We start from the raw sequence: 27,635 nt of genomic DNA on the forward strand, positions 1-27,635 counted from the left end.
TTCCATTCCTAACATTGTTTTGGATATAATTTTCCATTTTACCTATCTCTTTTTTTTTTTTTATCAAACCTCCTTTTTTCTATCTCTCTAGCTTCTTTCTACAAATCTTTTTTTTGTTATTTGGCAAATAACAAACAAGACTGAGAGTACCTAGATTGCTCATTATTCAACGCAAAATTTGAAATTTGATTCCATAACAAACCTTATCGTCGTCAAAACTAAAAACCGACCACCAAAACACCCATCATCAACCATTGCAAGATCTTGGCACCAACCTGGAGGACACAATATTTTCAAGTAATAATTCCCATAAAGAATGACACTAATTCCATAAAGTCAAACACGTGAATAAACCTTAAGATTTAAACTTCCCACGTCATAAAATCAAATCCACGTACTAATCTCTGACAATCAATGGATATGCCAAATTATCAATGCTTTAAAATACGTTGACTAGAATATATTTCCCAATCTCCAGATTTAATGCATACAAGGTTAATGGCATGTATGTCAAACCCCCCTACATAAAACCTATTCGTCTAAGCCCACACCATTACGGCCTCTCTTTTCAAATTCAAGTTAAAAACGATGTGGGAGCTTAATGAGATATCCCACAGAGAGTTTCTACGCACCAGTGGCGGACCCAAGATTTTTTTTAATCTGGGTCAGTGACAAATTAAATTTCAAAAAGTAATACAAAATAGGGTATTGAACCCATTAACTCATGTTTAAGGGGGTGCAACACTGACCATTTGAGCTAAGTAAACATAATAACTATAGGCCACAAGACACTTTTTAATATTTAACCTGGGTCAATTGACACACCATTTCATTACCTAGGTCCGCCTCTGCTACGCACCAAAATATATACAGGTCAACATAATCACTGAGCTTGCAAAGTTTTCCAGAGCAGATGTTCGTAACTTAATGGCATCGAGCCCAATTCTTGATGAGGCAGCACAAAACCCACAGCCCACAGGTATACAAGCATCTTAACCTCCAGCCATTTACAGTCTTTCCATTGAAACACGTCCACCGTTTCCACGATCTTATATGGAGTATAATATATATCATCTTCATCAACCTGCTAAATGATTCGTATGACATCAAATTCATCGAAGCATCAAAATCTCCACCAATCAACTCCTTTCGTAAAACATTTCAAAGATATAAAACTCCATCCTAACCAAACAAATAACTTTCAAATGCAAAATCTAACACATCCAAAACAGCCAACAAAGTTCTAATATTTTACATGACAATGACAAGTTAGGATGAAGATCAAACCGGATCTACCAGAAGACACGAGTAGTTGGATCACTAATTTTTTTTTTTTTTTTATAAAATCGAAGACAGTGATTGTTATCTCACTTTAAACTCAAACAGAAAATATTTATGGAAAATATCAAAATGATCTCAGAATTATATTTTTATTTGTTATTTATAGTCATTTTAATTTTAAAATATTTTAAAATGCTTTATAAAATTAAAATATATTTTTGTATAAAATAATTTTTATTGTGTACTCAACATCCGCCCGTAGGGCGGGCCGACCCTAGTATATAATATATCAGTGTAGTAGTTGAACGTCCGTTTTCATGTTTGAACTCCGCAGCTGAATCCTCAAATTATCACTTGGACGGTTTCAGATACATCCACTTGGGTTCTTTTTATACCTTACGAGTATTTTTTTTTCATTTTAATTTCATGGTTTCATCTTAACGAAATACACAAAACTTGTTTTTATGGTTTGGGAAATGTTTAAAATGACATGGCTTTACCCATAATAATATAATTATACACTAATAACTGGTGTAAATTATCTGCTACAGTTTATAAAAATTATAATAAGATTTATTATTTGGAGAAAGATACGTAAATAAGTTTTTTTTATGTCCATGATGTTATTATGCTTAAGATTAAAAATTTCATGGATAATTGGTTGAGAGTTAACTATAAACTAGATCTTGATCTGTCCAACCGTGCGAGTGTTATTTTTAATTTTATATGCATATATATTTATTTTAGATCATTAGTGGTATATATTTTTAATTTTAATCATATATTTAAATGTTTATATAACTATTTCAAATACAATAGGTTACATGTTGTAAATAATCAATTGTTTAAAACAGTCACATGTATTTGTTGCTTCTCATTATATATTTATCTTATTGTATTTGTATTTAGTTATTAAACAAATTAATATGTGCATAAAAAAATATTTGAATATTATTTTGTATTTAATTTATGCTAAATTTTTAATTGCCCTTCAAAACTGGATTTCCTTTTAGTAATATTTTTATGTTTATTCACTTTATATAATATATTATTGTATATACAAAAGTCTAAGATATGTTAATTTCTATACTTGTATTGTAATCTGCTAATGTTAAGCCGTTAGATCATCATATTGTATTTTTTAACATAAAAATTTTATATTTATGAAAATAAAATTTATAAATCTATCATTTTAATATAATTTTATCATATGTAGTTCAATATAATAATTTTATTTTAACATGATTGATTATGATTATAAAATAGATAAAAGTAGGATAGAATTTTTATTTTAATATATATAATTATATAGAATTTTTATATAGTAGGATAGAATTTTTATAAACAATAATTATATATATATATATATATTAATAGTTCATTTCTAATTACGAAATTAGTTAAAATATTCACATAAACGTGTTGAAAATTATCATATTGTACTTTTAAACATAAATATTTTATATTTATAAAAATAAAATTTATAAATCTATCATTTTAATATAATTTTATCATATGTAGTTCAATATAATAATTTTATTTTAACATGATTGATTATGATTATAAAATAGATAAAAGTAGGAAATAATTTTTATTTTAATTTTATAAACAATAATTTTATATATATTAATAGTTAATTTCTAATTACGAAATTAGTTAAAATATTCACATAAACGTATTGAAATTTATGATATTGTTAAAATGCTAACATAATAATTTTATTTTAATATGATTTATTGTGAACATATAATAGATAAAAATATGATAGAATATTTATTATTCATTTTATAAATGATAAGTCTGAATATATTAATGTATAATAATATTTCAAATCTAATCACGAAATTAGTGAAAATATTTACATATAATTTTTGAAAATAAAAAATCTTGTTGAAATCTTTTTAAACGTTTTTCAAAAATTGTAATATATATATATATATATTTTAAATGAAAAAAAATATCAGAAAATATTATGATTAAAGTAGTTCAAAGATTTTATATATTACTAGTTTTATTAAAATACTATTTAATAAAAATATTTATGGATGATCCAACTTAAAAATCACACATGAAATGAGATTATGACTTCTATATTAATAGAATAGATTATTTTCTATAGAAATTGAGTTCATACATATTTATTGTACTGATAATTATGCTGTGTTTATAAAATATTATTAAAAAAATTTGTAGCTATATCTTTACTACAACATAAAAATAAAATCATACTAAATAGGTTTATATAACTATTTTATTTGCTGACAAAAAAACTATTTTATTTTATTTTAGATGTACTTTTGAAATAAATTTAAATAAAATATTTTTTAAAATTATAAACAAAATAAAATTGGAGATAACAAAAATAGTCTTCCAACCAATAAAACCACCTTATATAAACAACTAGGGTTGGCCCACCCGTAGGGCGGGAAGTTACAATAAAAAATATTTCATATAAATATATATATTAATTTTAGGAAGTATTTAAAAAATATTATAGATTGAAAACGATATTATAAATCCATTAATAATGACAGAAATCTTCATTATTATTTATTTTATAGAAAATATAAAATTAGCAAAAATAATTCAGAAAATGTAATTACCTATATACTCTTATTATTATTTTTACTTCAATTTGACATAAGAAAAAAAACTTAAGTTTTAAAAAATAATACTATATTTATTTCAAGAATATTCAAGTTTTAAAAAACATTTATACAAATTATTTCATGATAATAAATTAGTGTACCACCAAGCTAAATCAGTTAAATATAATAGAATTTGATAAAATAATTAAATCTCGATTTTAAAATACTATATATATAGTTTAATAATAATATAAATTATTATTTATATTTTCTAAACAGGAAACAATGTTTTAGAAAATATTTATTTCAGATCATATTATATCTGTATTTTAATATAATTAAATTTTAGTGTTTTACTGGGTATGTTTTTGTTATTAGTTATGTTATGTTTCACTAATAGTTATGTTTCACTAATAGTTATGTTTCCCTAATAGACCATGCTATATTTGAAAGTATTTATGGTTTTTTAGAACAAAAAAATTATAATACATATTTATTTTGTTAATTAACATATGTTTATATTTTAACTATACACCAAGAGTTGATTTGGCCTTACATTATTCCTTGTGTTAAACTGTAGTTGGATGAGCTCATCAGATACACAAATGGAACCCTATCTCTCTGTTATCAAGATGATCAGAGAAAATAAGCTTGACTTTTACATCATAAAGCTCGAACCAGACTGGCTGCAAACGCTCCATCCAAGGAGTGTTTCACTGGGTTGGATAAAAAGACGCCTTGTGACGTTACAAAACTTGATGGTACTAATCTATCTACTAGATCTACCGAGAATTCCTGTGAAAGAAAGAAGAGAGATAACTTATAAATATCGACATTTGAAAGTAAAGCAAAGGGACTATAAAGATTCTTACATGATGTCTTAGGAGAAACGCTTCGACTCTTCCTTGATTTTCTTCAGGGTCTATCGAGCAAGTACTGTATATCAAGAACCCACCAGGCTTCACCAATTTTTGAGATTTTAATTTAAGACACAAAGAGAAGTATTAGTTAGGTCCCGTATTAGTTTTTTCTAGAGAATTAAAATCTATCTACATGGTGTGTGCATACTTGGAGGCAGAATCAAGAAGCTCATCCTGTAGAATCTTAAGTTCTTCCATGTCCTCCAGTTTGCAGTTCAAGCGCAAGTCCGCTCTATGCAAACAGAGAGAGAGAGAGAGAGAAGGAACATGTTAAGCTATTCAACTAAGAAAAAACAGTATGATAAAAAATTGCTCATGTTAACCTTAGAGAGGACACCGATTCCAGAACACGGGGCATCAAGAAACAATTTATCATATTTTACCTCTTTTGTCTCCTAAAAGGCATTTGAGTTTGAAGAACGCAATGTGAGTAGCTTACACACTTGTAAAGCTCACTTACTCAAACAGTAATAACTCACAGCGAAGACACGTAGATCGGAATGAATGGCTGTGATAAAGTCCAGCAACTTGGTGTGATTTAGCTGTCTCCCCAAGAATTCTTAGCCGTCCTTCATTCACGTCCATAGCATCAGCCTGCATAGCATATATCATACATATAATCAACGTGAGGTTGCCATTTTGAGGATGGGAATGGAATCAGTCAATAGAGCACAAATCTCAAAACAGATGAATATTAGAACAGTGAGCCTATGTAAGAATACCTTGGTGTTTCAAGCAATATGCCATGAAAAGGGTCTTCCCTCCAGGAGCAGCACATGCGTTCAATATCCTATCTCCTGGCTGAGGTTTCACCACTGAGATCTATATATATATATTCATAAAAGAGGAAAAAAAAATATAGAATCGATTCTAATTGACTGGAAATCAATCTCAATGCTAAATAACAGTCCATCTAATTAAAGGGGAGAAAAAAATATAGAACCAATGCTAATTGACTGGAAATCGATACAATCGGTATAATAACTCGGAACAATCAAAATAGTGAAGACTGAGAAAAACAATACCACTCAATTTAATATCCACCATTAGCATATCGACCCACATAAGCTCCCCCACCACCCTTGACGTTTCTAGCCTCTCAATACCGCAACAACATTGCATCCACAACCGATGAACACCTACCGGACTTCAAATCGAAAAAAGGCTTTGAGTTAGCCATTAAGAGAGACGATCACAAAGATATGAAAATGAGTGAGATGTGTAGAAGATAGATGTTGATATCGCGATTCGCAGAGGAGAGATTGTAACATGTTTATACACGATTTCGCCGACGAACAGCGCAATCGAAGGTTTCGTAGTGGGCTTACGAATTAAGAGGATTTAAGACGAAAAATCAACGCATACCGATACAGAAACTGGATCGCCCTGTCCGCCGATCGAAAAGAAACGAAGAACACGAAGGCGTGAATCAGGACGGGTTCTTTCTCTCATGTGGTCGCGTCGCTGGTCGTTGGGCCGCAAAAACAAAACGCGAGACAAAGCCTAAGCAAAGCCCGATGCCATAACACGCTGCATTTCATTTAACGGGACACGTGTCGCGCACATGAAAGTCCAATTTATGACGTGGCGTCTTTGTTGGCATAGAAGGGAGAGAAGGAAAGCCTATTATATTTAAGTTGTTAAATTATTTATATTTAGGTTATGATATATATTTATATAAATGTTAAGATGTATGTCATAATTAAAATTTATTTTTAAATTTTAACACGTTAAATTAACATATTTTTTACTATTTAAATATTTTTTGTAATTTTATTGGCTATCTAGTTATCATATTTAGCAAAACTATCTGTTGAGTGTTGGAATAAATGTTTTAGATATTTAATTAAACTGCAGAGTATTTTCGGATCGACCACATGCTCAACAATCGATCAATCCGTAAAAAAGATGGTCGATCTTCTTGGCGAGGTAATTACAATTTTAGCAAAAATATCTTTGATTTTCAAATTTAAGTATATAACTATTCTTTTGAATATTATTTTTTTTATTGTATTTTTTGATTAAATTATTGTATTATAATGTTTATGTAAATATTTTTTGTGATGTTTGAATTTGTGTTGTTCGTATACTTAACCTAGATGATATTGATGTTTAACCATTTGTTGTTTTTATTTTTTTTTTTAATCAGAAATTGTTTTTATTTAAAAAAATTATTCATATATAATATAATAGTTTAAGTTTGGAAGATTAATCTATATATATAAATTATGTATATTTTTAAAAAAATAATTTAAGATATTATATATTGAGTAACTGAATTTCTTATCTTGAAAATAAAATATTTATATTTTTGTCTTCATGTTATACTCACCAATCCATCATTGATATTTATAACTCAGTATGTTTTTAAAAAAAACTTAGTTTTAAGTAATAAACCAATTTAATAAATTAAATTCATCACCTATAATGTTCTCTAAACTATATTTGAAAACTCTCTAAAATTATATTTTAAGCATAATATTACTATTATTTAATTTTAAGCATAATATATGCAAAACCAACTTAAATTATATTTACAATAGGACTATCCTAAACCGGTTAATAAACCAAAAACAATATTAAACCAACATGAACCAATACCTGATTCGGCGAGGAATGAAGTGTTTCAGGATAAACGCTTGAATGATTATTAACTGTAATGGTTTGATCATGAAAGAGTTAGTATGAATATTAACAATTGTAAGAATACCTTTGAGTCTATGAAAAGCAATTCAATTCCCATGAATAAGTTTGGCTTTTGGAAGTTGCGGGTTTCCCAACAATGAATCCACCTAACAAAAAATTTGTTGTCATAAAAAATCTCATTCAAGGTCATTAAAGGTTTTTGGGACGGCAAAAGTTGATGGTGGAACCATTTTTTTGCTCGAGTGCTTTGAAGTTTTCCTTGATAGAGTGAGGTTGATATTGATGGAATAATGAGTTTTATAGGGACTTTCTTGATGTAAAACTATACATTTTTTTTGTCTAATGTGGTATTTCCATTTTTATATAATTTACTACCATTTTAAGATAGATGTACAGTTTAAGATAGATGTTTAAATCTTAATATACTTTTTCCATTTTTTTAAATGTTTATTTCCATTTCTTATATTTTAATTTACGTAATATCTATATTTTATATTTTAAAATAGATATTTAAATCTTAATGTACTTTTTCCATTTTTTAAAATTGTGTATTTACTTATATTATATATTTTACATTTTTAGATAGATGTTTAATGCTTAATGAAGTTTTTATATTTTTTTAAAAAATTGTGTATTTACTTATTATTATATATATAATTCATATATTATATATTTACATTATTTACTTATTATTTATTTTCCTGTATATGTATTTCCATTTCTTGTACTTTTTATTTACTTAATATTTTTATTTTACATTTTAAGATAGATGTTTAAATCTTAATGTACGTTTTCCATTTTTTTTAAATTGTATATTTCCATTTGTTATACTTTCTATTTACTTAATATCTATATTTTAAATTTTAAGATATATTTTTAAATCTTAATGTAAATTTCCATTTTTTAAATTGGGTATTTACTTATATTATATATTTACTTATTTTTTTTTTATATCGTGTACTTCTATTTCTTATAGTTTCTATTTACTAATAATTTTATATTTTAAGATAGATTTACATTTTAAGATAAATGTTTAAATACTAATGTACTTTTTCCATTTTTTTAAATTGTGTATTTCCTTTTCTTATACTTTCTATTTGCATAATATCTATATTTTACATTTTATGATAGATGTTTAAATCGTAATATACTTTTTCCATTGTTTTTAAGTGGTGTATTTCTTTTTCTTATACTTTCTATTTACTTAATATCTATATTTTACATTTTAAGATAGATGTTTAATATTTAATGTACTCTTTCCATTTTTTAAAAATTGTGCATTTACTTATTATTGTATATATAATTCGTATATTTATATATTTATAATATTTAATTATTATTTATTTTTCAATATATTGAGTATTTCTCTTTCTTATACTTTATATTTAGTTAATATATATATTTTATATTTTAAGATAGATGTTTAAATCTTAATGTATTTTTCCATTTTTAATGTAAAACGGCAATGTTTAATAGAAGAACTTGGACAAATAGTCAAATAGTTATATTTATGTTTTTTTTAATATAAAATAGAAATTTTACATTATGGAGATAAGCCGTTTTTTTTAGTGAAAAATGGTAATCTTACATATGTTTAATGTAGTTTTTCCATTTTTTTATGTTGTATGTTTACATTTTATTGTTATTTTTAAATGTAAAATGGTAATCTTACATATGTTTAATGTAGTATTTCCATTTTTTATGTTGTATGTTTACATTTTATTTATTATTTTCGAAATTATATATAATGTTTTTTTTTACAAAATAGTAATGTTATATTATGGAGATAAACCGTCTTTTTTTAGTGAAAAATGGTAATCTTACATATGTTTAATGTAGTTTTTCCATTTTTATGTTGTATGTTTACATATTATTTTTTTAAAAATAAAAATGTAAAATGGTAATATTACATTATGGAATTAAGCCGTCTTTTTTTTTAAGTGAAAAATAGTAATTTTACATATGTTCAATGTAGTTTTTCCATTTTTTATGCTCTATGTTTCATATTATTTATAATTTTTAAAAATTAGTAATATTAAAATGTAAAACTATATTTTATGCCACGTGTCATCTTTCGGGAGAATTTTTTTTCGCTGATGTGGACGCTCTATTGAGCCTCAAAACGTCCCTTTTATTAGTAAGGATTATTTATAATTTTTAAAAATTAGTAATATTAAAATGTAAAACTATATTTTATGCCACGTGTCATCTTTCGGGAGAATTTTTTTTCGCTGATGTGGACGTTCTATGGAGCCTCAAAAGGTCGTTTTTATTAGTAAGGATTATTATTTTCGAAATTATATATAATGTTTTTTTTTACAAAATAGTAATGATATATTATGGAGATAAACCGTCTTTTTTTAGTGAAAATGGTAATCTTACATATGTTTAATGTAGTTTTTCCATTTTTATGTTGTATGTTTACATATTATTTTTTTAAAAATAAAAATGTAAAATGGTAATATTACATTATGGAATTAAGCCGTCTTTTTTTTAAAGTGAAAAATAGTAATTTTACATATGTTCAATGTAGTTTTTCCATTTTTTATGCTCTATGTTTCATATTATTTATAATTTTTAAAAATTAGTAATATTAAAATGTAAAACTATATTTTATGCCACGTGTCATCTTTCGGGAGAATTTTTTTTCGCTGATGTGGACGCTCTATGGAGCCTCAAAAGGTCCTTTTTATTAGTAAGGATTATTATTTATAATTTTTAAAAATTAGTAATATTAAAATGTAAAACTATATTTTATGCCACGTGTCATCTTTCGGGAGAATTTTTTTTTCGCTGATGTGGACGTTCTATGGAGCCTCAAAAGGTCCTTTTTATTAGTAAGGATTGTGATTTTGACCAATGTGTTATTTTTTTTTTATATATATAGAAACGTACTATTTGTTGTGGAATCCCAAGGAACCTGTCAGCAAATCAAACATTGAAGGTGACCAAATCCAGTCTTGTCTGACTTTGAACACTGACTTTTCAAACCTCTCTTTTCTTCTATTAGCAAACTCAAAATCGTTACGTGCAAACAACCGCGCACGTGCGTCTCCAACGCAATGTTTGATATTTTCTTCAAAAAGAAGAGGATAATAATTCTTTTAATTATTTGTTTTCTCACATAGAAGAGAGAATTCAAAGTTCACTTCAAATAAATGAATCATCACCTTCTTTCTATCAGACTCGAAATTGAATCCAGTTAATCATTTTAGAATGCTGAGTAGTTGTCACGTTGACTGAAAATTGGTTGGTGAAAATTGTTGTTTTTGTATCATTTGTCAATGGTCAATTATAATTATCCTTTTCCACTGAATTTTGTAATTCTTTTGTTCAACCATTAATGTAATATAATGATATTCATGACCCTTTTTATATAGATTTATATGGAAAATAGTTAATTACTTGTGAGATGCTAAATAAGTCGTCTTATAATAAGCAACAAAAAAAAAATTGACTGGCTTTACTAGATTTTGAGCAACAACTACTAATAATGGTAATGGAGGCCAGATTTGTACAAGAAATGCCGTTAATGTTGTCATGATTTGGATGTTCATTAAGATTTGTTACCATATCATCATTGCTAGTGTTACCAAAAAACCATTGTTTTTGGCACCTTAATTGTTGTATTGACACGACAAAATAAACTGTTGTATGATAACATGATCTCTGTAACCTCGTGTATTGGAGTATATAGACTAAAGTTTATAACCCCCTTTTATGCAATTCTAGAATTCTGAGGATATTGTTATCTTCTTTTATGTAAAGCGACAGCCAAATTGATCGGTTTACATCCTTAAAGAATATATATAGTTACAAATTTGTGACCTTTAACACATATTATATTGTAATAAACTCAAAACATATATAACCAATCTAATAAAATTATGAATCTGGTCCGACATGCATAAACCAAAAACGATTCATTATCTTGACTGGATGATGTGCTAATCCCATATTTAAAGTGAAATCATTATAGAAAAGACAAAAAAAAAAACTTTTACTGTAAAATACTTTCGAATTGAAAATTTCATGTTAGTTGTATTGTTATAGGGAATGATTGTAACAATATTGTGCCCATTACAAACAGACAAAATATTAGATTAGTCTTCCTTTTTATTGAAATACTAGATTAAGACGGGATGAACATTATATATAAAAATTATTTTATGTATTAAATATTTTTACATATTATGAAATAATAAATATATATTGAATAATTAAAAGTCAGTAACTATTATATATTGCTATGAACATATAAATCAATTTTATTAATCCAAAAAATATTTTTTTATATTTGATAGGATAAGTAATTAAATTTAAATGATACTAACATACATAGTATATTTTAGTATAGTTTTAATATTAATGTCTATTAAATGATGATTTCTACTCATATATTTTTTTGATCATATGTATTTTTTATAGAAAAAATTTTAAATTACTGATAACAAAATTTTCATTGTGGGATTAATAGTTTTAGTAATTTATGTTTTTTTAAAATAAGTTGTCAATGTTCATTCAAAACTTTTATCAAAAAAATTGTTCAAATTAAATTTTGAAACTAAAATATTTATGTATTTTATATGGTTTATAGTTTAATTTAAAACGATATATATATATATTAATATAATTAATTAAATTAGAATTTTTACTTATATAATTTTGTAATCATTTGTATTTTTTCTTAACAAAAAGTTTAAACCATGGATCACAAAATTTGAATGTGAGGCTTTTAATAATTTTAGTAATTTATAGTCATTTTTTAAAAATTCAAAATATAACATATACAGAAAAATCTAAATTTTTATTATAAGGTTATTGTGGTTGTTTAATTTATTTAATAATTTTAAATTAAACAAATATGATTGAAGATACACTATTTTTTTATCAAATCTTTATTATTCAAAATCATTAATTGTCATATATATATTTTAGCCACATTAGGCAATTCTGTAAATTTTATTTAAGGAAATAATAAAGTACATTAATAATAAATTTATTGTTAGTTTAATAAAAAACTTATTATATAATTAGATGGACCAACATATTTCTCTAATGATTCTAAGAATCATCTTAGTGATGACACGTGGCTACAAAAAGAAGTTGTAATGCTTCTCAAATAATATATAGGGGATTAATATTGATTACCATGGTTACGTACATATCAGACGTTGGTAACTAAGAGTAGTGTTCATCTTCATTGAACTATTGATTGCCGTAATTACATATCAGAAGTTAAGAGAAGATGAAAAGGAGGAGTAGCCATTGGAAGGTCCAGTGTCCCTTTTCAGTTTTCACAGCTGCATTGTTACTTTTCTTGGCTGAAATGCGTGCCCTCAATGTGACAGGTTGGGAATAATAAAGCTTGAAGGTACATGAGGAAGAAGAAGCCTATTCCTTTCTCACATAAGTTTCCACGTGGTGAACCTCTTTCTCTTCACCTACCAGAAAATGTTGTCTTCTAAACCCAATGACCTCCTTACAGCTGAAAGGTGTGTCACACATTTCATTTATTACATTCGTTAAGATCAGGCCCGGCCCATCATATCTAGGTGCCTGAAGCAAAAGAGTAACTTGGCCCATATACACAAAACATATTAATAAAAAGTGACATGAAGGCGTCGAACCCAGGGCTAGACAGAGGTAGAAAGTCGCTAACAACCACTAGACCACAGTTTGTTTTCTCGGAAATGATTGCCCCTAAATATATATATTTTTGGTGGCGCCTAAAACTGGTGCTTTACCAGCTTTACCCCAGGGCCGGTACTGGTTAAGATGTAAGTGGGTTGTGTTTGAAAGCTATATATAATATGAGAAATGCAGAAAGACTGAAAACTCAATGCATGCTGCTTACTAAGGTTTTTAATGGTTTGGAGTGAAAGGTTACCTACAGTGCTTCGAAGGTACAATGTATTTTTCTGATTAACACTATGATTTATCTACATAACCAATTAATTGATGTTATACATTTCTTGTGGGTCTCTTTATGTATTCAACCGGTCTTATGAGTTGCTTCAGGGGATCATAGAGCTGGGCTGAGAAGAGAGGAAACAATATCTAGCGAGAATGTTGGAGGCTCACACAAGCCAGATATTTGCAAGGATTACAAAGATACTAGATACTGCGGATTAACCTCACATGACTGTGGGTGTTACAAAGTGGGATGAACATAGAGAAAGAGTGGGAAGATAAATACAGCAATAGGAGTTTAAGATGAGAATTATGACGGCACTGACATCAACATCGACGTGGACAAAGATATATTGCCCTTTGTCTGCTTCATATGCAGAGACCTTTCGTGGATCCAGTTATCACCAATGGAAGCATTACTTATGTGTTGTCTTTATGGTTTAGTTAAGAGAGCTCTCTGCTGTCTGCTCAACGTTTTCTGGATAAAGCATATCTATCTATCTATATATATAAAGAGGAGTTTTCTCTCACCTCCTTGCACCACATCAGTATGGAGAGAAGAGTTTTTGCCGACACGTGTCGCTCAGCCAGTACCCCGCTTCGTGTTTTTTTTTTTTTGTGTTTTAATGAGAACTGGGCTTTTGGTTATTTCAATTGTTTTGGCCCGTGCTTTTTGGCCCGTTATACCCAAAGGTGTTTAGGGTTCATCGGCTTCTTCTTCCAGGAGCGACTTCTTCGATGTAACACGAGAAACCAAACCGTCGCTCCGATCTCCGTAACGCCTCCCACTCCATAAATCCTTTCTTTACTTTGAGTTTTCCTCAATTAATCCACTCCGCCCATGTTAATCAAACAACTCTTCTTTTTCCATCTTAACTGGTTCGAGCTTCTCCTATAAATGTCTTTCATTTCTTCGATGATGAGTACAACCCAAACAATTTACAGAAGCGATTATTTCCATAGCAAGCAATTCCGATGGCGTCTACGTACACGCTACTTGCCGACCTGAGAGCCAGGCGATGCTCTAACACCGCGGAGGTCCGTCTGTTGAGATTTTGGGAGGCAAGAAACATCAACAAAGGCGGGGAGCTTATGAGCGTTGATATGTTGCTCCTCGATGAAAACGTAAACACAATTGTCTTATACTAAGCCTCTAACAATGTTCAATTTTTATCGAGTTTTGGTTTTTTTTATCCTCTCAGTCAACGCTGGTGCACGGATCTGTTTCGGCACTTCGCCAGCTCAGGTTCAGACAACGTCTCACCGAAGGCTCTGTCTACAATCTAAGCGGATTCGACGTGGCCCGGAACAGCCCCAAATTTCGATTATCTGATGGGCCTGTCTCAATTTGTTTCAATGAAGAAACAGCTTTTGAGAAAACGAGTGTAAGGAACATACCTACCGAACACTTCCGCTTCCGGTCATACGACCAGATACTGGAGCTAGCAAATACCGGCAAACAACTCCCGGGTATTTTTCAAAATAACATACTGGCGATTAATTACCTATAGAGCACGCTTACATAGCTAGGCAACATCTTTGCTTGCATAGCTAGGCAACATCTTAGCTTTTTACCAGAGGATAAATCTTATATAAGTTTCTGTTTTATTATATGATGATATGTCGTTTAGAGTTAACATGCATACATGTCTAAAGTTATATAACTCATATTAATTTATGTTATACTCGCTTGGTAATATCTAGATGAGACGCTATTTTGAACTATCATAAGTTTTGTGTTCGAGTAAACTACAAATCAAATTTTATGAAAGGTTCCCAATTTGTTCATGACCGTTAGTTCATTCAACTTATTTGTTATTATCTTATTTTTTGTAATCTGAAGCTTTGTGGATTCTAATCGTTAGATGCTAGGGAAAATGATTCGGTTTATTGTATTGCATTTCATAAGTTTTGTGAAAGATGTTGCTTTAACGTGATCCTAGTTGCTAAATCTTAGATGTAATGGGAGAGCTTTGTGCAATTAGGAGCACAATAACCGACCGGATACCTGGAGCACAGCGTGTTATGCTTACCTTGCGTCTTGAAAGGTGGGGTCGTTCCTCTAAGCTCCATTTTGTACAACTTTGAAATTGTCTAACTTTGTAACAACGATTGTGTGCAGGGATTCAACCATCCGTGTTAGTCTGTTTGATTCTTTGGCACTTGCCTTCCATAGCAAGCTCGACTGTTACGGGAGAGAGCCAAGAATTGTTATCGCCACTGGCATCAATCCTAAGATGGTTGCAGGTAAGAGATATTAGAATCCAAACATATAGTTAACATATCCATTTGTCCGGTTCACGGTAAATTAAGTAACTCCCTTACTGTTTTTGCAGGAAAATTATATCTCAATGGCACTTCTGCCACACGTCTTTAATTTGATTCTGAGTCTGCTGTCGGAAAAGCTGAGTTTGACCGGCGAGTTCTCAAACTCTATTTCGATAGCCACTTTGTCTATTTTAGATTTATTCATTGACGGTCCATTGTGTGGTGAGCGGCATTTAAATACTAATCTCCTTGCAGCTTGCCAGGTGGTGGGACAGATCAGTCAGCGTCTTCATCAAAAGTAGTTCAGGCACAGAAGATTGAGCCCATACACGTTTCTGAGCTTAACCAATTTGTTGTCACTGCTGAACCTCAGGTAAATTCTGATATATATAGATTAAGTACCCTACCAAGAACGTACTTCAGACTTGTATGTTTGTCTTATCTTGACAGATCATTGAGTTCCTCTGCACGGCTAAGGTGACTGAGATTCAGATAAGTGAGGGGTGGTGTTATATTGGCTGTTCGAATTGTTCAAAAAAAAAAACTCACTTGAGAGGAGACTTCATTCACGCGTCTCCCATGCAATGAAACCAATGCCGTGGCTGAACTCCGGTAAGTATTTTTAGATCTGTGGTTCTGTGTAGCTGGAGCAGAACCGAATCTTCATTCCACTGCGGTAGGTACCGTGTGATAGTCTCTCTTTCTGATGGCACTGGCACAGCGGCTTTCCTTGGGTTTGATACAGAAGTCGCTAAACTGACTCATGTTCTAGCTTCTGAGGCTGCACAAATTGTGGTAGAGCCAATACTTGGATCTATCTCCGTGTTCTGTAGTTGGTGCAATCAGAGTGAAGAAATTTAACATACAATATATTTTCAATGCTTTCAGGGTGTAGGTGCTACTGCTCAGGTCGATGTTGATCTGCCTTGCTCACTCGCTGATATTGTGGGAAATACCTATACTTTCCAGCTCAAGTTGAAGTACTTCAATTTTTTTGCAAACCACCAAACTTTTACCATTTCTCGCATATTCCCTGCGCAGGAGCTTGCGCCCATTCCAACCTTAGAGGTGAGTGTTGCTAGCTTTCTTATTGTGAGTTTGATGATTATAGAAATATCTGATTACATGCTTTAAGTGTTGCAAACAGGAAGGTGCAGATGTTACCGAGCCAGCGCTTCTTCAGAATGTTGCCGCAGGACCAGAAGGTATAGCTGCAATCACGTCCAGCGTTGCAGTGCCTTCCCCCGAGGCTGATGGTACTTTTTCCCAGCGTGAGGAAGTAGCTGCGGAGGAAGCTGATCTGGCAGGGAATGCCAGTAAGAAAGCACGTGTGGAATGAGTAACGCACTGGCGCCCAAACAACCACGATTAGTCTAAATAGTTTTCTGTTTCCTGCATCTTTCACCTACGCTATGTTGTTTTTTTAAATTTTCCCCTAAAAACCTATTAGATCGTGGTTGTTGTTATTTCTATTATCAATGCAAAACCTTTCTTTATGCTTATTTCCAATTGATAAATATAGTATTAATTATAATACAACTAAAAACAATAGATAGATTAGAGACGAGAGCAAGTTCCACGTCTTCTCTTTTTTTTATGGGCAACAAGTTGCCTGTCCTTTTACAACACGAGAGTCGCAATATGTTTCGCTTGGGTTCCAAGTGATCTATTAAAGAATACAACAGCACTTAACTGCTTTTATTTGTGTTGTAAACTAAAGTGGTATTAAACCATTAAATCATACATGCTTTCTGGTTATATATACCGTCATCATGCTTAAAACTATTACCACAATATTAAAATTACGGATGGTTTGTGTATCACATCTAAGAGAACAAATATTTTTGGTCGTATAGTCAGAAAGAAAACACAAAATCATAAAATCAAATTGGAATGTCTAATTTACCAAACTTCCATTCAAGCTCAGGGGTAGATCAGAGCACACATTCTCTTCCCAACAGACGGTCAAGGAACCGCAAACGCTTTCGTTGAACTATACTTCGACGGTCATCTCATGATGATGAGCAATCTAAACGCTTTCTCCTTTTGAGTTTCTTCTTCAACATCTCAGATCCATCTCGACTTCACTATCTCACTCTTGAAGCTCAGGCTTATAGTCACAACAGACCTACTTATGGCCGTTCCTTCCTTAGCAAGGTATCTCTCCCAGTTACCTCTTTTGTTCCCCATTCTAATGATGTTTTTCTTCACTTCCCCCATGGAGAACCGTGGGATTTCCTCTCCTGTAAGAGGCGAGATTGGTTTGAAAGTTTACATACCCAACGAAGCATCTTTGAAATCCTATGCTGCTGCACCCACTCACCCAGATAACCTAGATCCGGCACAACCAACAAGTACATATTAACCTCAGCTTTATGGTTTACAAATTCTTTTTGAAGATAGCTAACAGCTATAGTGATTGTTTACTCTGAATATGTTAGCTTTTTTTGGATTCTAAACCGTGAAAAAACCTAGCAAAATTGGTATGGTTTAGCAAAACTCGGCTCTTTTTGTTTTATTCTTTGATTACAAAAATTGAAAAAAAAATTTACAACCCACATTTCATCTTTAGGATTTTTAGTCTTTATAATTTACATATTTATTAGTTTTATTTAGTTTAGAAGAATAAGGGTCAAATTTTATTTGTACTCTTGTTTTAATAGTTTAGATATATAACACACATTTTAAAAATGTTTATATATTTTATGATTGTATATATATAACAAAAATGTTTACCAGAAAATGGTTTTTCACGTGTTGGTTGGAAAAATGATTATGTATAATAAACAAAATTAGCAAGTTAATTACTTTAGCTTAGGAAAAATTTAAAAAAAAGATTTAACATTAATTAAAAAAAAACTCATATCCCAATTGAAAAGACCATAGCTAAAAAAGAATAAGGTCCACGAGATATTATGAATGGTATATTAGATGAGATGTTGGCGACATAAAGAAATCTAAACTAAATTATTTAAAATCTAGATTTGCAAGTTGTAGAATAGTAATCTACTAAATGTTAGGAATATTTAGTGGATCTGTTCACGGATTGTCTATATAATACGAAATGGAAATTAAGTTTTATTATATAAATATACTAAAGTTTTCTTCAATGTATAATATACTAAATCGTGATTTGGAAGTAGATTTTTTGTTATTAATGTGAAAGCTTTAATTTAGGGGATTGTTATGTTAAGTGAGTAAGACTTCAATGATTTAGCAATATTTAGTGGATCTGTTAACAATTTGGAATATAACTAATCGATAGAAAATCTGTAATTCTTTTTTATAGTACAAATGATTTTTCTGCTTTTATTTAGATAAGTTTTGAAATTATATTTAAAACTAAACCAAATAAAATTTTAAATTGTATGTACTTCTTGTTACACATATAAACCGGTTTAGTGATGTTCTCGTTAATTACATTATTATAGTTATTTGGTAGTGAATTTTTAATGTTATTTGTTGTAAAATGGATAGTAAAAAATTTGGCATTTGATTTTACACTCTTGGTTTAGTAACATATAAACACCTAATTATGCAGAGATTGGGATGTGGTAGTTGAAAGATGAAACCAAGTTTTATTGGTATGAGAGGTACAATTATAATTATTGGGTAATCAAATTTTAGTGGGCTTGTTATTTCTTCTAATTAAATGACGTGAAGCCTAAAACTAATTTGTAAAGATGTAGAAATAATGCCAGTGGCATAAACCGTAAAAATTAAGGAAAATTAGGATTAATTTCTAATTGTACTTGAGTTTTAATAGATTAGATATAAAGAAAGAAAGAAAGAAGAGAGTAGTGCGCTCACGGTTCATTGCGCTCTTAGATTGGCGAGGAATAGCGATGAATTTTCGTTGACTATCTCTTGTCACATCCTCATCAACATCTTTAAAGCTGCTTCCTTTTTTTTGAAGTTGAACCCGTTTCATTCATGTTTGAAAACCCTAACCAAGAAAATGGAGGAACAGAGGATCAAAAGAAGAAAAAAAAGGCACAAAAGATTTGGGAGTAGCAGTTTTTGTTCTCATTGAGAATCTAAGCAACAATCACAAGAGAACCAATCGAAAAGACAAAAACTCAGAGAGAAGGAAAAGAAAAGATTTTCTCAAAAACAAAAAAAAAAAACTTTTGTAGCAAGAAAGTAAGTGTGTTACTGTTTCGACTTATTCAAGATTTTTGCCTCAGCCCCAACCCAGTAATGATTCCGTGAGAAGAAATTTCCAAGGTTTTTGGCGTTTTGGAGAAAGAAAGAAACAAAGGGGAGATAGAGAGGAGAGAAACAATGTTTAACAGAAACTTAGATGGAGAGAGAGGGAGATTTGATTTGATTGGACTTTTTTTTAAAGTATTTGATTATATTGGGTCTTTTTAGCCTGGCCCAATTATTGGGACTTTCTTTTCAGTTCGATATAGTTGTATATATGTAACCATGTTAATTAGGGATGAGTTTTTTGGTTTAATTCTGAATTCGGCTTGGTTTATTTGGGTCTAAGAAAACTTTAACCAAAGTCAACCCAAATTAGTTTAGTTTGGTTTGTGCTTATTTAGTTCATTTGTGTTGATTTTTTAGTTTTTTTCTAGTTCAGTTACAAAAATATAAACAAATCATCATTTGACAAGAATTTTTTTTTTTTCATTTTTAAATATAAAGCCAAACATCACAATAAGCATGTAGAAGATGTAATCTAATAGTTTTATGTTGTTATCATTAAACCTGAGATAAATATCATAGGTAATTTTTTAATTGTGATATTAATGTAAGAGATTCATATTCTTTTATTTTATTTTTAGTTGCGTTTTTCTGTTAATTTTGAAGTAAAATATAAATTATATTTAATTGTTTAGGTTAAATGGTTAAATATATAAAATCTTAATATTATTAGTATATTTAATTAATCTAATTTAAAAATACTTCAGTTTTTTTGTTCAATTTAAAACCGAACCATTTGGATAGATAAAAAATCTTCAACGAAATGATTTAGACATATACTTAGTTTGGTTTGGATCGGTTTGGGTTCGAATGGGTCGGTTTAGTTTGGTTCGGTTCAGATTTTTTCCCCATCCTATTGTTAATTAATACTTAGTAGTGTATTTTTTTCATCACTTAATAATGTATTCTATGGTGATAAAAAACAAAGTTATAAATTCACATAAATTATTCTTGTTAATATATATCTTGTGTTGACAAAAAAAAATATCTTGCAAATGGATAATATACATTGTAGGAATATAATAAAAAAATTACATTGGCAAGTATCTTTATTATTGTTATTGATATAATAGCTTAAATTTAGGGGATAGTTATGTTAAGTTAGTAAGATGTTCAATGATTTTAGGAATATTTACTTGATCTCTTAACAACTAAATGTACTACGTCGATAGAAAAAAAATTAATTTTTGAGTTAATGCTATATCTAACTAAATTATGATTTGCTTGTTAGTGGGGTAAGAAGTTAATGGGATTTTTATTGCTTAGTGTAATATGCCGTGGAGTACTATGAATAATTAGTACAGTTTTAGAGTTAATACCAGTGGCATTACATTGTAATTATTTAGGAAAAATAAGGGTCAAATTTTATTTGTACTCTTGTTTTAATAGTTTAGATATATAACACACATTTTAAAATGTTTATATATTTTATGATTGTATATATATAACAAAAATGTTTACCAGAAAATGGGTTTTCACGTGTTGGTTGGAAAAATGATTATGTATAATAAACAAAATTAGCAAGTTAATTACTTTAGCTTAGGAAAAATTGAAAAAAAAGATTAACATTAATTTTTAAAAAAATCATATCCCAATTGAAAAGACCATAGCTAAAAAAGAATAAGGTCCACGAGATATTATGAATGGTATATTAGATGAGATGTTGGCGACATAAAGAAATCTAAACTAAATTATTTAAAATCTAGATTTGCAAGTTGTAGAATAGTAATCTACTAAATGTTAGGAATATTTAGTGGATCTGTTCACGGATTGTCTATATAATACGAAATGGAAATTAAGTTTTATTATAGAAATATACTAAAGTTTTCTTCAATGTATAATATACTAAATCGTGATTTGGAAGTAGATTTTTTGTTATTAATGTGAAAGCTTTAATTTAGGGGATTGTTATGTTTAGTGAGTAAGACTTCAATGATTTAGCAATATTTAGTGGATCTATTAACAATTTCGAATATAACTAATCGATAGAAAATCTGTAATTCTTTTTTTATATTACAAATGATTTTTCTGTTTTTATTTAGATAAGTTTTGAAATTATATTTAAAACTATTCTATACTAAACCAAATAAAATTTTAAATTGTATGTACTTCTTGTTACACATATAAACCGGTTTAGTGATGTTCTCGTTAATTACATTATTATAGTTATTTGGTAGTGAATTTTTAATGTTATTTGTTGTAAAATGGATAGTAAAAAATTTGGCATTTGATTTTACACTCTTGGTTTAGTAACATATAAACACCTAATTATGCAGAGATTGGGATGTGGTAGTTGAAAGATGAAACCAAGTTTTATTGGTATGAGAGGTACAATTATAATTATTGGGTAACCAAATTTTAGTGGGCTTGTTATTTCTTCTAATTAAATGACGTGAAGCCTAAAACTAATTTGTAAAGATGTAGAAATAATGTCAGTGGCATAAACCGTAAATATTAATGAAAATTAGGATTAATTTCTAATTGTACTTGAGTTTTAATAGATTTGATATAAAGAAAGAAGAGAGTAGTGTGCTCACAGTTCATTGCGCTTTTAGATTGGCGAGGAATAGCGATGAATTTTCGTTGACTCTTTCTTGTCACATCATCATCAACATCTTTAAAGCTGCTTCCTTTTTTTGAAGTTGAACCCGTTTCATTCATGTTTGAAAACCCTAACCAAGAAAATGGAGGAACAGAGGATCAAAAGAAGGAAAAAAAAGGTACAAAAGATTTGGGAGTAGCAGTTTTTGTTCTCATTGAGAATCTAAGCAACAATCACAAGAGAACCAATCGAAAAGACAAAAACTCAGAGAGAAGGAAAAGAAAAGATTTTCTCAAAAACAAAACAAAAAACTTTTGTGGCAAGAAAGTAAGTGTGTTACTGTTTCGACTTACACAAGATTTTTGCCTCAGTCCCAACCCAGTAATGATTCAGTGAGAAGAAATTTCCAAGGTTTTTGGCATTTTTGGAGAAAGAAAGAAACAAAGGGGAGATAGAGAGAAGAGAAACATTGTTTAACGGAAACTTAGATGGAGAGAGAGGAAGATTTGATTTGATTGGACTTTTAAGTATTTGATTATATTGGGCCTTTTTAGCCTGACCCAATTGTTGGGACTTTCTTTTCAGTTCGACCGTAGCCGCGACTCGTGGCGGTTCCCTTCATAATCCGTCGCCGACTCAGGGTATGACTGGTTTTCCCGCTACCACCCACAAACGCAGCTTTTGCGGTTCGTAGCGGTTGTTGGCGTTTTGCAACAATCGTTCAAACCGCTCCAAACTGCTCCAAATCGCTCTGAACCTCATAAATTCAAAAGCTGGTTCCAGCTAGCGTTTGCGGTTGCGGGAGGATAAAACAAATTTCTTCTTTTTCCAAAACAATATAAATACAAAAATAAAAATACTTAATAAAAAAATTAAATTAGAATTATAAAAATGCTAAAATATATCTATTATATTTTAATTAATATTATAGAACTTTAAAATAAAAATATTTTCTATAATTTAAAAAAAAAATTAAAGTATAACTTTCTAAATATAACTTTTATATTTATTATAATATTATTATTTTTGATATTTTTATAATTGTATAAAATGTAAATATTGTTAATTTATTATTTAACCGCTGCTGCATTTGGTAGTTAACGAGTTATAAGTATCCCGCAAACGCACCAATTTCTAACCGCAGAACAAGTCGTACAAATCTCTTAAAACCGCTAGAAACTGCAACCACCCGCATCCGCAAACTCCCGCATCCGCAACCGCTGCGGTTGAACCAGTCAGACCCTCAGTCAAGAAAAGAGTGGTGCGCCGTTTCGGATTCTCACAACTTCGGAAACACCACAGACTGTGGTAATGCTCTTTGGTATCCTTTGCTTGCTAGGGTTTGGAACAGTTAGTTAAAAGCTAAACCAGACAGAAGACAGAACCATATACAAGGTTCCTCTATTTTATGAACTTGTTTGTGAGAGTGGAGACGACATTGTCTGTGGTGGGGGGGGGTTTCCTTGTAGAATGGTAAAAAGAGGTTGGTGATTTGGATCTATACTCCATTACGATGGATGGGTCTTGCTCAGATGCTAAACTGTTGGAGCAGATTCGTACAGTTTCTAGGCTAAAAAAAAGGAGAACTTCACCAGCAGGAGTTTTGTGCTCATCTTGCTTTTCTGATATGAATTTTGGTACACTCCAAGGCTTTTGCCGATGAAATTGGAACTCCTTTCATGGAGACTAGTGCAAAAGATGCTACAAACGTGGAACAGGCTTTCATGGCCATGTCGGCATCCAATCCATCAAAGAGAGGTAGTTACTATCCTTCCTTGTTATTATTGGCGGTCTTAAGATTCACCAGACACCAACTTTGAACTCCAGCAATTGGTCACTGCTATATGTTATAATAGGAAAGGGAAATAAAAGGAACTTTTAGAGTAGAGTGAAAATTTGAAAATTCACTTTCATGTAGTTTGACTGTAGCCAATCAGTATACAGAATGAACCAGTTAATGTCTATGGCGCAAAGGAAAGTAATTGATTTGTGGTTTGAATGCAGCATGGCAAGCCAACCAGCTGGGAACAATGCCAGACCGCCGACGGTGCAGATCAGAGGACAGCCTGTTGCCCAAAAGAATGGCCTAGCAATATCCTTTTCCGTTCAGTCTTCGAGTCCTACAACCTTAAGCCAAAATTGTTCTCTTCAGTTCACTTGTACTTTGTACGTCATTTCTGGTCTGTAATTAAGCTCACTTGTCCTTTGGTTGGCTGTTTTTCTCTTTGCGTATCAACATTTTCGTACCACCACATTTTTGTGGCTGCCTTCAGTGTATTTATATACTGTCGTTTTGCTTAACAGTGTTTATTAGAAAACTCACTGTTTTATTCACTTAACACAAGTTACCTTATCATTTTCTTACATCAGAACTCTTTTGCATTTCTAGACTAGTATAACGAAAAGTAGACGTCTCATAACTTTGAAGCAATTTCTCTTTCTAGAATGGTATCACGGAAAAAAACCTTCAAGCCTCTCCAGCTTTCCCCAGTAATTAAACTACTCTCAGCCTTCCTCTCTGTTTCTCCTTTTGTGCCTTTTCTGAATGTCAAACATTGTGTGTTGGTTTCTTATTGCAGACGACTTTTGGCAGCAGTTTTTGAATACTTTGGACCAGATTCGTACAGTTTCTAGGCTAAAAAAAAGGAGAACTTCAGCTGCAGGAGACTGAGCTCCGAGCTCAGATGATGGCAGTGGAAAAGCCAGAGGAACTTTGATGTCTCGGTCTGCTGAGTATGAGAATGATGCTGCTAGAGTGCAGGTTATTATTTACTCCTTTGATTGTTTTTTGTATTATCATTGAGCATTTCAATGTTGCGTAGAAGATGAAGTTGACTTTTATAGGAGCAACTTTGTGACAAGGAGGGTTGAGGGGATCTGTTCGGGAGATAGAATAGATTTTGGCTTTGCAGTTATGTCGTGAATGAACACTGGAACGACTGTCCCTCCTCGGTTCTAGACATTTACCACGAGCTTATAGCTGGTGCGCTTCGTATTTGGGTTTTCAGGTCTCTTTCTCTATATGTTGCTGTATCTTTTCTTCAAGGTTTTTTTGTGGCGTTTTGGTGGTTAGCTAGTTTTTTTCTTTTATAACAGTGGTGACGCAGATGCTGTTGTACCAGTCACATCAACCCGGTACAGCATAGATGCTCTTAAGTCTTAACCTTAGTCCATATGGCCTTTGGTGCATACTGCACATGTACGAACTTGTTAAAGAGTAGTATAAGATTGGGTAAGAAATAGAACTTGAACTTGCAACAATGATTCTGAACGCCTCAGTGTTTATTCTAGGCTTGTTTCTTTTGTTCCCATGATCAGTTTTGTCTAGCTTCTTTAATAATAAATTCTATATCACTTCATCTTCATCTCTTGATTAGGTGGTTAGCCTTTGAATTTCAAACCACGTGTTATCTATATCCCCTATATATTCTATAACCTCCCCACCTTTTCTTACTTCCTACAATATCGGGATCCACTATTTTCATGTAAAAGTAGATGATCTTCACGTATACATCATATACTCATCGCATAAGAAAGAATATGACCATCAGTTATTTGACTACAATATATTTCCTTTTTTCCTTATGGTTGTTTCTGAAATCACTCTATAGCTGCTTTCCTTTATTCCAGTTACTGGTCTGAGATTACAAAATTTTAGTCAAAATTTTTAACTATGGTTTTTAAGCATAAGATTTTTTAAATTGGATAATTTTTAAATTTTTGGATAGACAAACATTCAGGTAATTCGATCAATAAATAGCATTTTTAGTGTATTTGGTTATTTAGAAATTAAATATGATTAATATCTATAAATATTTGGTTCGCGATTTGGTTTCGGTTCAGTTTCAGATAATTTGTAAAGTTTAGGATAAACAATACTCGGGTAATTCTGTTACTAAATAGTATTTTTTAATATATTTAGGTGGGTTCAGCCCATCAGATGTTGAGTTTAAGACGTTTTCAGTCTCAAAATGCCGTAGTAACAATTCCTACACAGTCCACTGTATTAGAAGAAGATTAAACAAATCACAATCGGGAAATTAACAGAGTTGTGCAATGGAAATTGGCTGCAACTTGCAACAAACAGCACAACAAGGAACATGGTACGAGAAGAAAGATGCCGGAAGGTGGTAACGAGGAAGCATCAACTTTCTGAGACAGAGCAATCAATTCATGGTTTGATGGTTCTCCTCAAACCATCAAAAGAACCATGAGACTTTTGCATTGGAATTGTAAGGGGTTGGGGAGCCCTCTGACAATTCCACACTTAAAAGGACATCAGGAGAAGCCATAACCCTGAGAATGTAAATATTGTAGTATAAGAACTAGCCAGGGATCATCTAGGTTATGATCACACTTTTGTAATTCCGAAGTAGCGGGGGGTTAGCAATATTTTGGAGCGATAGGATCAAGATTCACTTTTTGGGTGATCCTAGTTTGTATAAAACAAATACATGTATGTAGAAGATGGAAGCAAAACTTTTTGTTTGACATATATATATATATGGAAACCCTGTTGAAAAGTATAGAAAAGAGCAATGGTATGACTTGATCCAATCTGAGTATGCAGGATTTTTGAAGCACAAGCTAAGGTTAATGATAGGGGACTTCAATGACATAAAGAATAATGCGGAGAAACAGGGAGGCGTTATAAGGTCAGCTAAGTCTTTTACTCAGTTTAATCGCTTGTTAGCAATACTGGGTATGCAAGACTTAAGAACTATAGGGGAAAAATATACCTGGGCAGGCAACAGGTTATGGCAAGAACTGATAGAGCTGTTGCTAACTGTGATTGGCTAGAAATATTTCCCTCAGCTGTTGTATCTCTGCTTCCATGGATAGCGACGAAAAGTAGGAAATTCCGAGTATTTTGACCAATTCAAGGCGCGTAGCGGGGTTGTAAGACTCAAGCGGCTTGAGGAAAAGAGTTCCTTTCTTCATTCCGTCCTCTATTACAAATCCCATTCCAAAGGACCAGGCTCTGTCACTCATCCTGACATTTATGTGAAAGATCTTTTCCTTGCAGGCACAACTACTTGGGACACAAGCAAACTGAATGGTCTAATCGAGCAAGATGACATCAGAAGAATCCTCTCAATACGTCCTAGTCTCGCAGGTAGCCACGATATAAGGAGATGGAAGTATATAATACTGGAGTATATCCTGTAAAGACAGGCTATCATCTCCAAAGAAAGCTAGAGCAGGACATGAATCAAACACAACAGGTTAGATCATCTCCCTCATCCTTGCTTCAAAACAATATCT

The 27,635-nt window shown here is 30.9% G+C and overlaps 1 protein-coding gene and 2 long non-coding RNA genes across 14 annotated transcripts; 2 read left to right on the top strand and 1 right to left on the bottom strand.

Annotated features, from left to right (window-relative positions):
* Window positions 1-49: 49 nt before the first annotated feature.
* Window positions 50-6,460, bottom strand: LOC103853795. Of its 8 annotated transcripts, none has more exons than XR_004455510.1 (7): window positions 6,155-6,453; window positions 5,815-5,936; window positions 5,512-5,611; window positions 4,938-5,383; window positions 4,742-4,828; window positions 4,426-4,664; window positions 50-1,084 (listed from the first exon to the last, which is right to left on the bottom strand). It is a non-coding gene; the product is annotated as an uncharacterized LOC103853795 (long non-coding RNA). The 8 variants fall into 8 exon arrangements; XR_004455509.1 differs by having other exon boundaries at window positions 50-1,087; XR_004455514.1 differs by lacking the exon at window positions 50-1,084 and having other exon boundaries at window positions 4,180-4,664; window positions 4,938-5,184; window positions 5,269-5,383; window positions 5,512-5,590; window positions 6,155-6,459.
* A 5,921-nt stretch (window positions 6,461-12,381) lies between these two features.
* On the top strand, window positions 12,382-21,402 carry LOC103853796. 5 transcript variants are annotated; one of them, XR_004454772.1, is made up of 6 exons: window positions 14,483-14,818; window positions 15,306-15,989; window positions 16,067-16,228; window positions 16,297-16,411; window positions 16,505-16,684; window positions 16,764-21,402. XR_004454772.1 is itself a non-coding variant. In XM_033283813.1 (6 exons), exons 3-6 carry the CDS (start codon window positions 16,201-16,203, stop codon window positions 16,953-16,955), a joined length of 474 nt encoding a protein of 157 aa, XP_033139704.1. In that variant the 5' UTR covers window positions 14,483-14,818; window positions 15,306-15,989; window positions 16,067-16,200; the 3' UTR covers window positions 16,956-21,402. The 5 variants fall into 5 exon arrangements, 2 of the variants coding, with proteins under 2 accessions (XP_033139703.1, XP_033139704.1); XR_004454770.1 differs by having other exon boundaries at window positions 15,306-15,595; window positions 15,685-15,989; window positions 16,067-16,411; XM_033283813.1 differs by having other exon boundaries at window positions 16,338-16,411.
* A 2,231-nt stretch (window positions 21,403-23,633) lies between these two features.
* Window positions 23,634-27,073, top strand: LOC108870834. Its single transcript, XR_001957358.2, has 3 exons — window positions 23,634-24,128; window positions 24,375-25,378; window positions 25,467-27,073. It is a non-coding gene; the product is annotated as an uncharacterized LOC108870834 (long non-coding RNA).
* Window positions 27,074-27,635: the final 562 nt, after the last annotated feature.

The sequence above is a fragment of the Brassica rapa genome, chromosome A02 (assembly GCF_000309985.2).
Source record: "Brassica rapa cultivar Chiifu-401-42 chromosome A02, CAAS_Brap_v3.01, whole genome shotgun sequence".
NCBI lineage: Eukaryota > Viridiplantae > Streptophyta > Magnoliopsida > Brassicales > Brassicaceae > Brassica > Brassica rapa.

Excerpts from the sequence above, each read along its gene's own strand:
- LOC103853796 (XM_033283812.1), top strand. The coding sequence starts at position 14,324 with ATGGCGTCTACGTACACGCTACTTGCCGACCTGAGAGCCAGGCGATGC. Across the intron at positions 14,474-14,550 it reads TGTTGCTCCTCGATGAAAAC|TCAACGCTGGTGCACGGATC; the intron begins GTAAACACAATT and ends TTATCCTCTCAG. Across the intron at positions 15,596-15,684 it reads CAATCCTAAGATGGTTGCAG|GAAAATTATATCTCAATGGC; the intron begins GTAAGAGATATT and ends CTGTTTTTGCAG.